The 16,305-nt window shown below is 36.8% G+C and overlaps 1 protein-coding gene across 1 annotated transcript in view; it reads left to right on the top strand.

Moving 5' to 3' along the window:
• Nucleotides 1–1,555: 1,555 nt before the first annotated feature.
• Nucleotides 1,556–16,305, top strand: part of MTTP (microsomal triglyceride transfer protein) — a 44,348-nt gene continuing 29,598 nt past the window's right edge. The window contains exons 1-4 of the mRNA XM_030865613.2: nt 1,556–1,683; nt 7,399–7,586; nt 9,058–9,201; nt 15,097–15,204. Coding sequence (XP_030721473.1) covers nt 1,623–1,683; nt 7,399–7,586; nt 9,058–9,201; nt 15,097–15,204 — 501 coding nt within the window. The 5' untranslated portion in view covers nt 1,556–1,622. The remainder of the gene's footprint in view (nt 1,684–7,398; nt 7,587–9,057; nt 9,202–15,096; nt 15,205–16,305) is intronic.

The raw sequence follows: 16,305 nt of genomic DNA, 5'->3' as shown, positions 1-16,305 counted from the left end.
AAATAAGTATGTAAAGTTTAAGTGACTATAGTGGCTTCATGTCACTATGTATATAATGCAAAAATTGTGGGAATACATAGAAATCTATTCAAATGTAAAGCAATAAAGCACTTTCACATTATCTTGTATTTATAATACCTACTATTCATAAAAATTTATATTCCTTCAACAGTTATTTTTCTAAGAATGGCCTTTTCTATTTACCCCAGGATAATATGTAAAGTGATTGTCATAACCAAATATTTTATTTTTATATAGGTATTTTAGTCATGATTTATATATAAAACATGATAGGAAATGAAGTTCTAATCTCAATAGATGATAAAGACAAACAATTTTTACATTTCAGTTCTTTATACAAAAATATATTTCGAGAGGAAATATGCTTAACTGTGAGATTTTTAAATTTTAGATTTCATTTTGTGGCCCTGTCTATAAAGTTGACTGTCTTTTACCTGGGTTGTCTAGAAGATTTAAGCTTAAGGTTAGGATTCTAGAAAAGGGTTTAGAGAGAGATGAGGGTAGATTTAGGAACCCATTTTATGCTTAAACACGGCCATAAGTATTTTCAAGTTCATTCCAAAAAGCCCTTCACCAGCACTTTATTCCTTCCTTTGCCAAAACATCCCCACGTGCCCCCCCAAACCACCTCATTTTAGTAGGTTTTATTCATATCAGGTTTCTCTTGCAGAAGTTTACAAGGACAGAGTTAGTTTAGTTAATGTGGCCTTAGCCATACTAGAGTATTCACTTTAGAGAAGTGTCATAATTAATTTTCTGTAGCAAAAGTGTTAAGGGCTGGAATCCCCCCTCTGAGTTTCTTCCTAGAAATGGGATTCAGAAAGCACAGGGGACTCCATCCAGCCAGTCTGGGGACTCAGACAAATGTTTCCTGTCATAGATATAGCTAGAGGTCTATTATGATAAACTCAATTGCCTGCTAGTGTGTTAATGGTAGACAATGCTGATTCACACATAAGGAGAACCATCTAGGTTTCAGAACTGAATGTTTTAGCTAACATTATTTTGAAGTGATTGGTGGTGGTACAAGTTAAAATTTTTAAATTTAAATTCTAAAATTCAGAGTGATTTTTAAAATAATAGCATACACATGGTATAAAAAAATTCAGATGACCATACAAGACAATAAAATCCAAATTTATCTGAGTTGGCAAATCCTCACCACCCTCCCACATAAAGTGGTAAATGTGAAGACAGGCATTTAATGTTATAGGCGTGATGATAATTATGTACTGAGCAGAAAAGTATCACCACCAGTTTTCCTTGAATGCCCCTCAGTACTTCTAAATTTATAGGATGGTAGACTGGTTTAGTTTAGCTCTCAAAAAGTGAAAATTTTCTTGATTTTTCTTATTGAGTAAAAAATAAATAAAAAGAGTGAGAGACTGAAAACTACAGCCCACCTAAGTTTAATCATTAATAGTGAGCCCTTCTGTGAACTTAGTTCCTGATTTTGGAGTTTGGAATCTGACCTTTCCCCCAAAGATAACCATTATTGTTGCAGGTTCTGAGGAGGGTCACTCCTTCGCTGCCATTGGAAGAGTCCACTTCTCAGTGACTCCTAGCTGGGAACTGGATGCATTAGAGGGTAGCTAGTCAATATGATTCTTCTTGCTGTGCTTTTCCTCTGCTTCATTTCCTCATATTCAGCTTCTGTTAAAGGTAAGTTTTTGTTGCTTTCTGCTAAACTTTAATTTTAATCGTTGAGGGAGAAAAGTGTGTGTGTGTGCGTGTGTGTGTAGTGAAAGAATTCCAAATTAAGCGATCTTCAAAACCATGTAACTTTGGAATGTTGGTGAAGGCATGACTGGGTTGGAATGAAAAGCAAATTCAAATTCCTACATAAAGAAAACAGAGGTTCCTTTTAGTTTCAGTCCCTCAGACTAGCATGCTTCTTGCTTCATTCTCTCATTCATGGTTTATTTTTAAAAGGGAGAAAAAAAGACACCAACTATTGTTACCTGCTGCTGTTGGTCACTCAATGAATGCAGCTCCTTCATTTGAATTGTAAAAGTAGATTTAAAAAAAAAAGTTCTTAAATTTCCTTCTAGTTGCCTAGCAATGTGCTATCAAGAAGAATTAGACCCAATGAAAAAGGCATTTGACTTGCCAAAGGATTATGAATGAAATGGTAAAGGCTGTATTTAATTCCATTCAGAAGTGATAGGACTATCAGAGTTGGTGAATTACAGAAAAGAAAACTACATGACGTAGATTTAAGAAGTAACACTTATCTTTGGAAAAATAGCGTTGCTCATTATCGTTTCTATTTTAAGATAAAATTGATTAAAAAACACATGAATTGATAACTTTCAGAGCAAACATTTTGAGTAATGACTTTAAAAAGCTGTATGAAATGTATTAATATGGAATCTTGTTTTAAATCAGCTAGTTTATGCACACCTTGAATCTCTCAATGTTGCACCTGTAGAATCATCACTTTTTAGAATCTCTTAAGAGGACTCACTGTCAAAGCCAGTTGGCCTAAGAAAAGACTTAGCATGATAGGGTCTAATTTTAATAACTGTGTACTCTTAGTAAGTGATAAAAAGTAATTCACCTGTAAACTTTTAAAAGCCTTTTGGGATAACTATGGCTTTTTTTCATAAGGTAAAGTTTGTCTCAAGATTTTTTTGCACAGAAAATTTCCGCATGAGGAAAAGAGACAATCTTTGCTATTGGAGCAATAAAAGGGTGGGGGGGTTAAATTATTTCACCTAAGCAAATCACACTTTAGGTTCTTGAACTAAAGATAATATATATATTTTTACCAGATTCTAAAATGTTCAGTATTTAAAGATATAGTCCTTACTTGGATGAAAAGAAATTTTAATGAGAAAAAAGTAAAGGTTTGTAAATTATATCTGACAGAGAATTGCTATATAGAGAGCTTACATTTTATTATCTGTCAAATAAACTGTTGAATATTGGAAATATGAATGATTCATACACCATGAGATCAAACCAATACCATGATTATTTTGAGAAAAATAATTGAGATATAGTAGTTATTGTGGGCTTCTCTTTTTTCCCCCCGTCCTACAAATGAGTACATTGGATAACTTGATGTTTTCAAATACATGCATTTTTAAAGATTTAAACACACACACACACACACACACACACACACACACAGAGCAATGACATACAGGGAAATATGACTTAGAACATTAACAGATAGCTACAGTTTTTTGTGTGTAACTTCAGTGGCAAATCCAGAATTTTAGAACCTGAAGCTTATGCAATTTAGGCTCCATCTTTGAGAAAAAAATATCTACTTTTTTACAAAAATATCCTACTTTTGCAAATGTTACTGAAAAAAAGATATGGCATGTGTACACAACGCTAGGGTCCCCTTCCAGGATCTTGGAAGAAGCCTGGGTAATTGAGGGCTCCAATGCTTAAGCATTATTAGCATCATGATATAAGCTGCTTATGCCAAATACCATGAATAAAAAGTACAGGACTTGACAGCTCTCTCTTACCCAGATGGGGTGATTTTTTGTATTATAGTACCATGGTTTAATTATAGATTCCTTGCCCTTTGCAATGATTGACATTTAATAAGCGAACTACATGTGAAGAGTTTACTTTAAAATCAGGCCATTATAAATTTTGGGATGTTATGCATCACTTCAAAACTCGTCTCAAATTTAGTTCTCAATGCAACTATTTAGCAAATCCCCAGATCTGGGTGGAGGTTGAGAGAGGTTGGACCATAAAGAGGATGGAGGAGGGGTTTAGAATTAGAATGGAAAAGGGTCTGTTTAGAAGAGATATGCTGATATGCTGACTGAATGTTTGGAAGACTCAGGTTTTCCCTACTTTTTCTGAATCACATTTTGTAATGGTGGGTCCATTCTCAGTGCCTTCTTTGGGTTTTCTTTATAGTGCTTTTCCTTTTGATAACCTGCCCATACACTTTCTATTTAATCTTGTTACCTGAACTCTTCCTTCACTCCCAGTCTTTCTCTCAGTCCCTGGCCCTACCATGCTTTTCAGTTCAGTCACAGTAATCATCTTCCATATTTTCTCCCTTATCCTTCATCCTACTCGTTTACTTCCGGCCTTCTAGTCTTCTGTTGGATTCGTAAATCCCATTACCTATCTTCCTTATCACCAACGCAGGTCTCTTCAAGCCTCACCTTTATTAACTTGTCTCTATTTTGTCTTTTTGCTTAAGTCAATGAACTATTATATTGATCTAAGTTTAATTAAAGAATATTTGAAGATATTTCTTAAAAAGTTCAAAATTAAGAGTTTTGTTCCTTTTACATGACTAAAAGTTTCACTTGAAGGGGCACCTTGAAGAGGTACTGACTCCTTTTGGGGCTAAAATTGATTTCTCGTTCAATCTACCATCAGTTCCAATTGCCATTCTGCATACTCTACAGAGCAACACCTTAAGACAGAAATTTAGTCACCAGTATAAATGGGACATGCCCCCACTGCCCAGTATTGCCGGATCTCTGAATAACAGAAACAGAAATATCAATAATTATCAAAGAGGAAAGGATAAAAGGGACAACACTTCACCGTGAGCACTTATTTAAACCATTTTAGGCTTTATCTCCTGTTGAAAGAGGTAGGAAAAAGTTCTAGGAGAACAAAGCCCAGTCTTCCCTGTGCTTTATCACTTCCAAATCATAGTCAGGAACTGATATATATTGTCGCTTTTCCCATTCTTTTGACCAGTCAAGTAAAAGAAAAGAAAAAAAAAAAAGAACAACATGATAGTTTGGAAAGCTTTGGAATTAAAGAGAGGCTACTTTACTGCAAAGATCTCATAGCTGCTTTAATCAGAAGACACCTTCAGGTAGTCCACAAAACTTGAATTTTAGCATATTCCAACGTCAAATCCTGCATCATATCTGCTATGTTGGATTATATGTGGAGTCAGCTTTTTTCAGCTGCCATATACTGCTTACCTTTCAGACTTGCTGTGAGGATTAGATAAGACAACATGTATTTCCTTTTTGCCCTATGTGGAATTTGATAGGTGTCATAAAAAGAAGGCCTCTTTGACCAAAATATCTTCCTGGTCAGAAAGCCAGTGTTTGACCCTGCAGCAGTGTCCCCAGTTAACATGCAGAAGAGGTGGAGATCAGGGAGGCTAGAGGGAGTCCCAGGCTTCACCTCCTGCAAGGTTTCTCCTGACTCTGTCTGCCTTCTGTATCTCATACCTGAGGTTCTGCCTGACTTAGTGTTTGGACACAGCCTGTTTTTGTGTACACACTTGGAGACCCCCTCCTACACTTCCTTCTCCTGGCTTTTCTTGATTCCTATTAAACGCCCTATTCCCTTTCCTTGAAGGTTTGTCAGATCATGTATAACTTCACCACGCAAAACTCTCCAGTGGCTCCTCTTGTCACTCAACCAAATTCTAAATCTATGCAAATGTCCCCCCAGGTCTCCCAGCCACCCATGGGTACCTATTTGACCTCATCTCCTTCTGCTATGTCTTTCACTTAGCCAATCCCAGCCTCTTTGGCCTCCTTGCTGTTCCTCCATTACACCTGCATGAACTCTCCTCAGGGCCTTTGAACTTGTTACTCCCTCTGCGGAGGGGCGGGGGGTGGGTAGGAATGTGGGGAAGGAGGGAAGGGGGGTGCTCTTTCCACAGATATCCATGTGGCTAGCCTAAAGTATTTGCCCAGAATATTACCTTCTCACAAAGCTCTTTCCCTTAACATCCCAGTTCCCTTTCCTGTTTCATTTTTCTTCATTAGCACTTCTAACATACTTTATAATTTGTTTATGTACTTGCTTTTTTAATTTTCCATCCCTTCCTCATTTAAAGGTAAACTCCACAAAGGTAGAAATTTTGTCTGCTTGTTAACTGGTATAGCTCCAGAGCCTAGAAAAGTGCCTACTACCCAGTAGGTGCTCAGTACATCCTTGTTGAATGAAAGAATGAATGAATGAATTCCTAGCTCACTCCCCAGGAATGGAAGAGTTCAACCTAAAGGTTTTATGTGTATAGTATAGGTAAGAGCATGGTCTCTAGATCCAGACAGGGTGTTAGAGGCTCCGCCACTGATTTCCTGGGTGATCTTGGGCAAATTGTATAATCTCTGTTTCCCTCGATTTCTTCATCTATAAAATCAGGGTAATAATAGTACCCACCCCATTAGGTTTTTGTGAAGATTTAATAAGTTAATGTGTATAAAACACTTAGAACAGTTTATTAGAGACAATGTATTTGACCTTTTTTTCATCTGGGCAGTAGACGCCACAGTAGGTGATAGAGACAGTAAATAGTAAAGACTTTTCAGAGGTTTTCTAATTTCTGGCTTTCCAAGTCATTTCACTTCCTTTCTCAGCTGCCTCACTTCTGTCCTAGTTGTCTCAACCTCCTTTCCTGTCCCTCTCCCATGTGCATATGTCCTGAGGGGAAAAAAAAGTATGGTTCCCTATATAGTTAACTAGGCAATGCTACCCTGTTAGCACTGAGGAAAAATATATACTGAAGTCGTTTTTGTACTATCTCCTGCAAGCTATGGATAGAAAACATACAAAGACTTTGTATGACCATAAACTGCAAGCCATCTCTGGGAAAGACTTGATCCTACTCTTTTACATTTCTTTGGGTTAAGATAAACTGACTTGGAGAGTGTATGAACTCCTCCATATATCAGTTTTTTTTGGTCATAATACTGACTTGTATACTATTTGACATTAAATTGTCCCTGCCAGATTAAAGCCTGTGCTAGGATTTTATGTAGGAAAACATCGTTTTATTCAGGAATAGCTAATTTAAATTTATATACGTGTAGCCTTGAAATGTACATTCATACTAAAAGTTTACTAATTAAATTAATAGGATAAAGTACATTAGAGGGATATTTAAATACTCAAAATATCCAGTGTAAGGGACTGCTTTCTAACTACTAAAATTACTTTGGCTTTGATCTCTTGTATTTAAATGATATGTTAATAACAAATGTTTTTTATTAAATTATAAAGCAATCTCTGGCTGCATCTCTACTTGAAATCATATTCATTATACCTCAGTAAAGCTGGGGTGGGGGGCAGGGAAGAAATCATATTCATATAATTTAAAGCAATACAATGATATTTCTTTAAAAAATATTCTATAGTTCAACCAGGGCAATATTTAGATAATCTGATTACTGATTAAGAATACAAACTAAGGTCTTCTGAAATGGAAGCTTATTTCTTTGTTGTGGTTTTTGTTGTTGTTCAAGCCAATAATTTCAGCAGATGGAGAAGTAGAACCATGTTTCACTTAGCAAAAATTTACTTCCATTAGCAAACATAAGCTCCCACTGTGTACCACTGTGCTAGATAGCACAGACCCTGGCCTGATGGGTGCTTTGCAACTAAGACTTGACTTGTGTCACTATCTTTATGCAGGTCACACAACTGGTCTCTCATTAAATAATGACCGACTATACAAACTCACGTACTCCACTGAAGTTTTTCTTGATCGGGGCAAAGGAAACCTCCAAGACAGCGTGGGCTACCGAATTTCATCCAATGTGGATGTTATCTTACTGTGGAGGAGTCCTGATGGTGATGACGACCAACTGATCCAAATTATGGTGGGCATTTTCTACCAGAGAGATGCAAAGATTAGATGTCAGCAGTCTTTGAGAAGTGTACCATTCAACAGCACTTGTCTGTACTCTTGGTCATATAGTCATTGAATTTTTTGTCCATCACTAACATAAGTAGAGATACAGTTTTGAAGTTTTTGCTAACCAAAAGTGATCTGATCTTTCCAAATTGTTGAAGCAGGCAAATGAAGGTGTATACGAGTGAGTAACTGAAGTATGATGTCCAGTTCTATATGTCATACTAATAGGCACATTAAACTAGAATCCATTTGAAGTGTTCTGAAACTAAGGAGTCTAGAATCCATGTTATGTGTAAAGCAATCGAGACCACTCTAACTGAAGGAGATAAATTGTGACCTTCCAATTTTTCTGAGTTCCTTGATCCAACAGGTAAAATTACCAATGAGGGAGTAAACCTATTCTGCATTCTTCTTGAGGACAGAACGAGGTGCTCCCCTGAATGGCAGTGTTTGGTCAGTTATGATGCTTTAGATTTAAGTGTTGACAAAGAGATTCAAATTATATGGCCTCTGGGGCCTGTTCCTGTTTCAATATATGGTGAGTCCACATTTGCTTTTCAAGGACCTAAAGGCAATAGTTTCTCTAGTATAGTCAGTTCTCCTTCTACAAGTCAGTGTGAAACAGGTACACAGGACCAAGATTTGCTTCATTGTCACTGATAAGCAGTTACTGATATACTTTATAATGAGGTGTTACTGCAATACATTTATCAAGTGATCTTTGCTTCTTTGGTTGTCTCTAATAGCTGTGTGTGTTTTCCAAGTTGGATCAAAATTTTATCATCCACCTCACTAAGCCATTTCTCAATAGAACAGTATTTTGCAGAAAACATTCTGTACCTCTTTGTTCAGTAATCAGACTGTTCATTTTAATTTTGTATGTACAAATAAAGTACAGTGGGGCAGGGCTCCTTTCAAACAAATGGTACAGAAAGTGAAGAGAGCAGGCAGACAGCAGCAGTTCAAAATAAATGAAGAGAGTGACAATGACATAAAAGAGCTATCTTCTAGCCACAATTATTGTAGACTTGAAGTCACAGATTTCTTTTTTTTTTAATTTCTAAAAACTTTTATTGGAGTATAGTTGATTTACAATGTTGTATTAGTTTCAGGTGTACAGCAAAGTGAATCAGTTATACATATATCCACTCTTTAAAAAAATTTTTTTTCCCATATAGGCCATTACAGAGTATTAGGTAGAGTTGAAGTCACAGATTTCCTTGATGTCAGTATTTTTACCTAATTCAAAAACCTAATTTTTAATATCTTCTCCATTCTTTTAAAGTTGATAATTAGGTCCTATGAATCATGAATTGAGAATGACAGAAGAAATTATGGCCAACCCTGTTTATTGCTTTACCATTTTATTTTCTAGGAGACTCTGATGGAAACAGACATAGGAAGTTTTTCTAATAGGTTTCTTTCCATGATTCCAGATAAAAGATGTAAATGTCGAAAATGTGAATCAACAGAGAGGAGAGAAGAGCATTTTCAAGGGAAAAAAGCCATCCCAAATCATAAGAAAGGAAAACTTGGAAGCTCTACAAAGACCTGTGCTCCTTCATCTAGTCCATGGAAAGGTAAAAGTGATTCTTGGAGTTTCACATTGTTTTTTCCAACTTCATATTTTTCTCTCCTTCAGTAGATATTATTTTAGGTGATCATGGTGTTGCTACTTTTATGGAAAATGGAATTTTTCAAGAACTAATAAACAGAAGTTGCAAATTAAATGTTTCAGAAGTAAATCAAGACATTGGATTCACTTATATTTCCTAGCCATTTATGTTCCCTATTTTTATGAAAAATTTTTATATAGGAAGTATATGTTTATTGGTAAGAGGCATAATTAAAAGGTACATTCCTTATTAAATTAGGAAGAATTCAAAAGACATTGTAACACAATAGGTCATCAGAGATGATTGGATAAATTCAGGAAAGTAGACAAATTATGAGAATGAAATGATGTAACTTAGATAAGTGATATTAACTTGTCATAAGAAATCAATAAGTGGATTAAGTACAAAATTGAAGCTTTTGAAGGGGTATGGCATTTCTAAGATAGAGTTGATTCTTTAGAAAAGCATTTAGATTATTTTATAGCTACGACTGAAAAGCACTTTATATGTTAAAGTAATGAATGAACGCTATAATATACATTGGAAATTCGCTCTGAAAATTCTGTAACTGTGCATTTCTTACGGTTTGAGTCTAGTCTATTAAAATGGTCTTACTATGTTTGGAATTGAAAAGAAACTTTGATCTGTGAATGATCAAGTATTACATATGTGGGTTTATGAAAAGTACAGATGTTATACTGACATGTATAAAAACATATTAGTATAAGATGAAAGCTTACTTTTAGGAACTAAAGTAGAAAAACAGAAAGGGATCATTATAGTTAAAACTACAAATCTCTAAAATTTCTCTAGATCCAAAATTTCTAGATTCAAACTAAAAGTGAAAACAAATACTTTAAAATATAAATTTCAGACATGAAATATTTTGCTATTCATGATGCTCATTTTTAATAAAGTACTAAAAAGGGACTCACAAGAAGGATTATTATATCATCACTCTCCTGTAACCAAACATGAATCACCATTTCAAGAATCCTTCTCTTCCTTCTCCACTTGTGAAAATACTTACCATGCTTCAGGCTTTGCTTGCAGACCCTTTCTTTTACAAAGTTCCCACCCTTCTAGCCAGCTGGAAATAACCATCCCTCTTCAGAACCCTCTTAGCACTTTATAGCTCACTCATGCCCCTCATTACTTTCCTTTTGGTCATTTGTGTTCATTGCTAGATTATGGGTCTTGGTGGAGAAAATTGCTGTTCCTCTTGATATTCCAGCCCTTCTACTCCCTTCCTCCCCAAAGCACCCAGAACCAAGCCTTGCACTGACCAACTTGGTGTTCTGAAAGCCTTTCCCAAACCCCATACTCCCCTGAGCTTATTTCTATCCAAGCATTTATCACAGTGTATTGTAATTCTCTCTTTACTTGTCTGCCATCCACATTCAGAGTAAGCTTCTCCTGGGTGGCAGTTGTGTCTTTATCTTGTATATTCAGCACCTTGTTCATAGTGGGAACTCAATAAATGTTCGTAAATTAAAGGAATGAACAAATAAGGTTATATGGGGCTAAAATGAGTCAGACTTTGAGGAAGTCTGTGCCTATTGTTTGCTTAATAAAAGCTAAAACATACTTAGTGCTTAATGCCTGCACTGACTGAAGGCATTACATGAATTCTCTCTTTTTCCTCATGACAGCCCTAGGAAGCAGGTGCTACTTTTTGGTCCTCTTGTAATAGATGAGGAAACCAAAGTTAAGAGAAATAAAGAAACTTGCCTAAGGTCACACAACTGGCAAGTGGTGGAGCTGGGATTTAAAACAGGTTTCTGTGCTGGAAACCTCTATATTTTACTGTCTTTTCGAGCTGGAATATACTTGGGGAAAAAAAAATGTCTGGCTGCCTTGTAGTCTTCTTTTTATTCTTCACTGTATCCATTAACTCACTTGATTTTCATATGGCACAACTATATTAACAACATGAAGTACTGTTATTTTCATCTCTGGCCTTCCAATGTGGCAAGATGCTTGATTTATAAACTATTAATTGCATTTATAATCTTAACGACAAACCAATTATCTTATAGCCCCTTGGGTAGCGGTTGAGTACAAAGTCTTTTGTTACACATACAAAAGCACTCAGTGCCCTCCCTGTTCAAAGGCTGGGATGGAGCTGCCACATCATTATTTCAGTGACTCCAACATGCCATTTCTACAGGAGCTATTACTTGTGATGATTTACTGTAGCTACAGGTCAAAGTACACTGTGATATCTTTCAATTACACAATAAAGTACTTGTTGGAAAAAACATGACCCTGGAGACTAAGAAGCCACCTGGACTCTTTTAGCCACATCACTGTCAGAAAGATCATTATTTAAACTATCACTTCATTTTACTATGAGAGAAATTATGAAAGGGAAGACTGTACTGCTGTTTTCTCAAAGAGTATTTTCTATCCCAGGCTCAATTTAAGAAATTTCTGTGATTTCAAGGATACTCATCAGCATGTATTTTTGTCCTCCCAGAGCCCCCTGTTTTAAGCTCCCACATTTACATTGTAAAAGATATCTCATGGAAATACTTATATGCATATTTATTGCACATATTTTTTTTCCATGCCTACTTATCTCCCCTACTTAAATGTTTGGGTATGACTCTAATTTTATCTACAAATCATAGATGAAGTCAGAAATATGACAGTTTTCTGGTTAAGACTGACATGCAAAAGATGCCTCAAGTTACAGTGTTGAATGCTAATCCAATTAACTAGAATATTACCAGACTTCTGTTTCTGGTTTTTGCTCAGTATTGATTACATTAATCATGTGGCTGCCGAGTCTGTCCCTTATTTTGTTGTTCCTAGACATTGATTTGCTCTCTGAATCTGGCAGTGTGGCTCCTGTACACACACGGAACCTCCAAAAGATATGTGGCGCCTTGGAAACCTTCTAATTCTTTATATATTTCTTCACTTGTCTGTTTTCCAATGTACCATTTCTTAGCTATGCTCTGTCTTAGATACATATGAAAGAGACATAGCTTCTGCTAAGTAGACCAGATAAAATGACTAATCTCTGTTTGCTGAGATCCTTTTTGTTTATTTTTGCTCTTTGACCAGTTAATGAAAATTCGCTTTCTCTTATTTTTAACGAATGTGTAAATTAAGGGAATGTATAGAAGTAATTTTTTCCTAAGGAAAAGAAATGTATAATCCCTACTGATTCCAAGGGGGAGATTGGCCCTCAAAATTATCCCAGAAGAGGCACTGAGTCTCCTTTCCCACAACCCACCCTTCTCCCTCTATGTTTAGTTTCCTTGGGTTCAACTCTTAGTTTGTGACTAGTCTACAATGCTGCCGGTCTCTGGCAGTTTGGGAGACTGTGAATTTAGATAAGAGTCCTGTGCTGTTGGATGTTCAGAGCTCATTTCAGAACTGAATGAAGTAATCAGCTTTATGGCCTGAATATAATAAAACTTACTTAGTTCCTGTTGTGAAATAATGAATTTAAGATTATTGTTGTGTCAGCCGTGTGGATTAAACTTCCAAGTCCTGATATTTTATTATTATTTTCTGAATTATCAAAACCCTACTCGATTCTAACAGTTTTGACATTTAGCTAATATGGATACCAGTGCTGTCTTCACTTTGGATCTCATTGCTCTGCACTAAAGGAAGAGAATTTAGGCCCCAAATGTAGCAGGCAGACAAAGGAAAAAGAGACTTGTCCACTTTTCTAGTTCTAGGGAAACAATAAAAGCTAATAGAAGGAATGAAAAAAATTTTTTCTGTCTCACAGTTTATGTTGCTCAGCCTTCCAGGAAAAAATTCAGCATACCATTTTCTTAGGTATCTAGCAGTCAAGATCAAAAGAAGTAGGAGTAACAGGAGAGTATTTAACCTTATGCATAGTCTAAAGATTAAATTTGAGACCTGGGTTTCCTGAAATTTTAGGTGAAACTTTATAAATAGTTCAGGCGTATTTTGTAGCTTGGAAGCAAAGTGAGGATACTGATGATAGTACAAGCATTTTTCCCACTTAATGGCTCCTCTCACTTTCTGAAGTATTTAAGGCTCAGACCAAAAAAGTCACAGGCCTTAGGCATATGTGTATTGCTACCAGTAAGCCCTTCTGACTGTGTATGGGCTCAAGCGATCCAGTTGTAAAGCTCTACTAGTCCTGATATTTGCAGATTCCATACTCCCAAATATTTGAAAAGAAATTTACACTATAATTCCTAAAAGGAGAGAAGACCTAGTTTGCAAAATAGAACATCAGAAACTCAGCCTTGGTTCTGAGAAATTGCCAGTGATTTGTTTGAGAATATGATGCCATGGATTTTCAGACACTGAGATCACTATTCCAGTTCCTTTTTAAGCTGGACAAACACAATTCCAACATTTATAGGTTCATCCACTGTAATGACTAAAATTGTTTGCCAGATAAAGTACCTAATAAATCTATCACTAGGCAGAGTATATGTAGAAAATAAAAATAGAAAACTTGAGGCACTTGTTAGGATAATTCAGGCAAAGTATTTTCTTCTTCTAAGGGATGAGGGAGTTTTCATGTATACTAAATTGTTCAGATTGGTATTAATTGAATTTATTGCATAATGACTGAGCTTTCAGTTTTACTTGAGAAGTCATGGTTCGTTTTAAAGAGAAATAGGAAGGCATTCAGGATATTTCTGGTAGAAATGCCAGCTATAATTATCATAGACCTTGGGAATTTTTACAGGGAAGCTATGTCCAACCTCTCCATTTCTAAATCATGTGACATGTTTGGAGTCAAAGCAGAGTAAAAAATGACAGCCTACGTTCCAGAAAATGCTTTGTATTTTTATCCTTGTTTCCTAAACATGAGCTAAATGTTCAAAATGGTATGCGACATCGTTATTACCTCTGTGCCTATAAATCTCAAGGATGAAACAAAGCTAAGATAAGCCATTTACTAGTGCAGCCAAATCACACTCACCTTCCTCATTCCAACCTCTTTTTCCCACCTTCTGAAGAGAAACTCAAAGCAGCGCGTGGGGCAGGCCATGCAGTGTTAGCACCCTAAACCTCAAGTCTTCCAACCTTGTATGTCTCCTTATACCCAAGGCCAACATGAATGCTATGGAGGGCAGAACATCAATCCTGTGGAATTGGTTTTTTTTTAATTTTTTAATTTTTTTGCGGTACGCGGGCCTCTCACTGCTGTGGCCTCTCCCGTTGCGGAGCACAGGCTCTAGACGCGCAGGCTCAGCGGCCATGGTTCAAGGGCCCAGCCGCTCCGCGGCATGTGGGATCTTCCCGGACCGGGGCACGAACCCGTGTCCCCTGCATCGGCAGGCGGACTCTCAACAACTGCGCCACCAGGGAAGCCCAATCCTGTGGAATTTTGACCATGGCCATTTTGGCCACGTGTGGGCCCGTATCATAGCCCTTAGAGGCTGTGCTGCCTCAGGAGTCTCAAGTATGGGGATTGCCATTCTCTTCCAAGAATCTATTTCTTTGATGTTATTTTAAACCTTGGTTAGTTTTTGTTTCAAGCAGAATCACAGGTAGCGAATACATTGACATGTTTGAAGAGAATGTTCCTGATTTCTCTTCCTTGGGCAATCCTTGTTTTCACAGAAATCCCACCCCGTATCGGTGCTCTCTTTCCTTCCCTATGTTACGCTCATCATATTTAGAGCCTTCATTAAAAGTCTCCTGAAATGTATTTGGACAGTCTAGCTTCTTAGAAATGTAAATAGCTTCTTTTCACAAAAAAAAGAAGTCCCAGCTTTGGACTAACAGATCTCTTTCTCGCAGAATTGATAGGGGGTGAGAATCTAACCTTTTCTGCTATTTATTTAACCAAATCTGGTAAATGATGCATTTTTGCTCTATTTATGCTTGTCCTTTTTTTTTGCCTAGGTCAAAGAGTTCTACTCCTATCAAAATGAACCCATAGCCATAGAAAATCTCAAGAGAGGCCTGGCTAGTCTATTTCAGATGCAGTTAAGCTCTGGAACTACCAATGAGGTACTTACTAATATTATTAAGGATCCAGAAACGTATTTGTCAATAAAGTTACCAAAATTGTTTATATGGGTTTCTATCTGCAGAAATTCAGTAAAAAAAAAAGTTACTGCTATGGTAATGCTTAGAAAAGATGACTTGGGTGGTTATCTCATTTACATACAAAACGAATTGCCGTTTACCCCAATTTGTATTTGAATACAAGGTAGAGGGAATTAGAATAAGTCATACTAAAGAGACCTATAGAATGACGGAATGATAGAGATGCAAAACACCTTGGAGAATATTCCAGTGGTATCACTGTGCATCACTATCCCACGGGGAGCTTATTAAAAATATAGATTCCCTGGATTCACTGCAGAGTTTCTGATTAAGTAGATTAGCATCTGTATTTTAACAGTTTCTCAGCTAATGTAGATGCATTGTCAGTTGGAGGAACCACTGGTCTATACAAACCCTCTTCATTTTATAGATGAAGAAACCGAGGTTGAACTAGGGAAGTTGAGTGACTCCTTCAGTACCATACTTGGAGTCAAAAGCAAAGCTGAGTCCAAGTTTTCTTGTCTGAATTCAGCCAGTCCATCAGTGGGTGAGAAAATCTGATGGCAAGGCTGGGCCAAGGGAATGCTGGTTAGCTTTCTAGAATGAAGACTGGGGGTGGTGCTTGTAGAGGCCAGAGGGAAGACTCAGAGATGCTAAACTGAGTCTGTACTGAGATACATTTGCCTACATTCAAACTGTTGATGTGACTTATAATGAGTTGAATTAATCCCACAGGTTTTTAAGGATTTCGAATCATACTCAGCTCATCAAAGCATGTGAGTGCACGCATGCGCACATGCACACATACACACAGCCTACATACAGCATTAAAAGTCAATTCCCCTTGCCACATAATTACCCACTTATGAGAGGTTTTGATTATGACCAGGCCATTTGTCCAGTTCCTATTAGACATTAGAGAGAAGTAGGAAATCCTTTATTATTCCTGGGGCAATATGAAGGCACTCATAAGACTCAAACAAACGGAATGGAAAAGAATCCACATGCTGCAGGAAACACTGAATTCTTCTGCCTTCCTAGCTTGTCAGCCTGGGCAGAAAG

This window comes from Globicephala melas, chromosome 5, assembly GCF_963455315.2.
Source record: "Globicephala melas chromosome 5, mGloMel1.2, whole genome shotgun sequence".
Classification (NCBI taxonomy): Eukaryota; Metazoa; Chordata; class Mammalia; order Artiodactyla; family Delphinidae; genus Globicephala; species Globicephala melas.
Note: the sequence above shows the minus strand (reverse complement) of the source record. Positions and strands in the feature narration are given on the sequence as shown.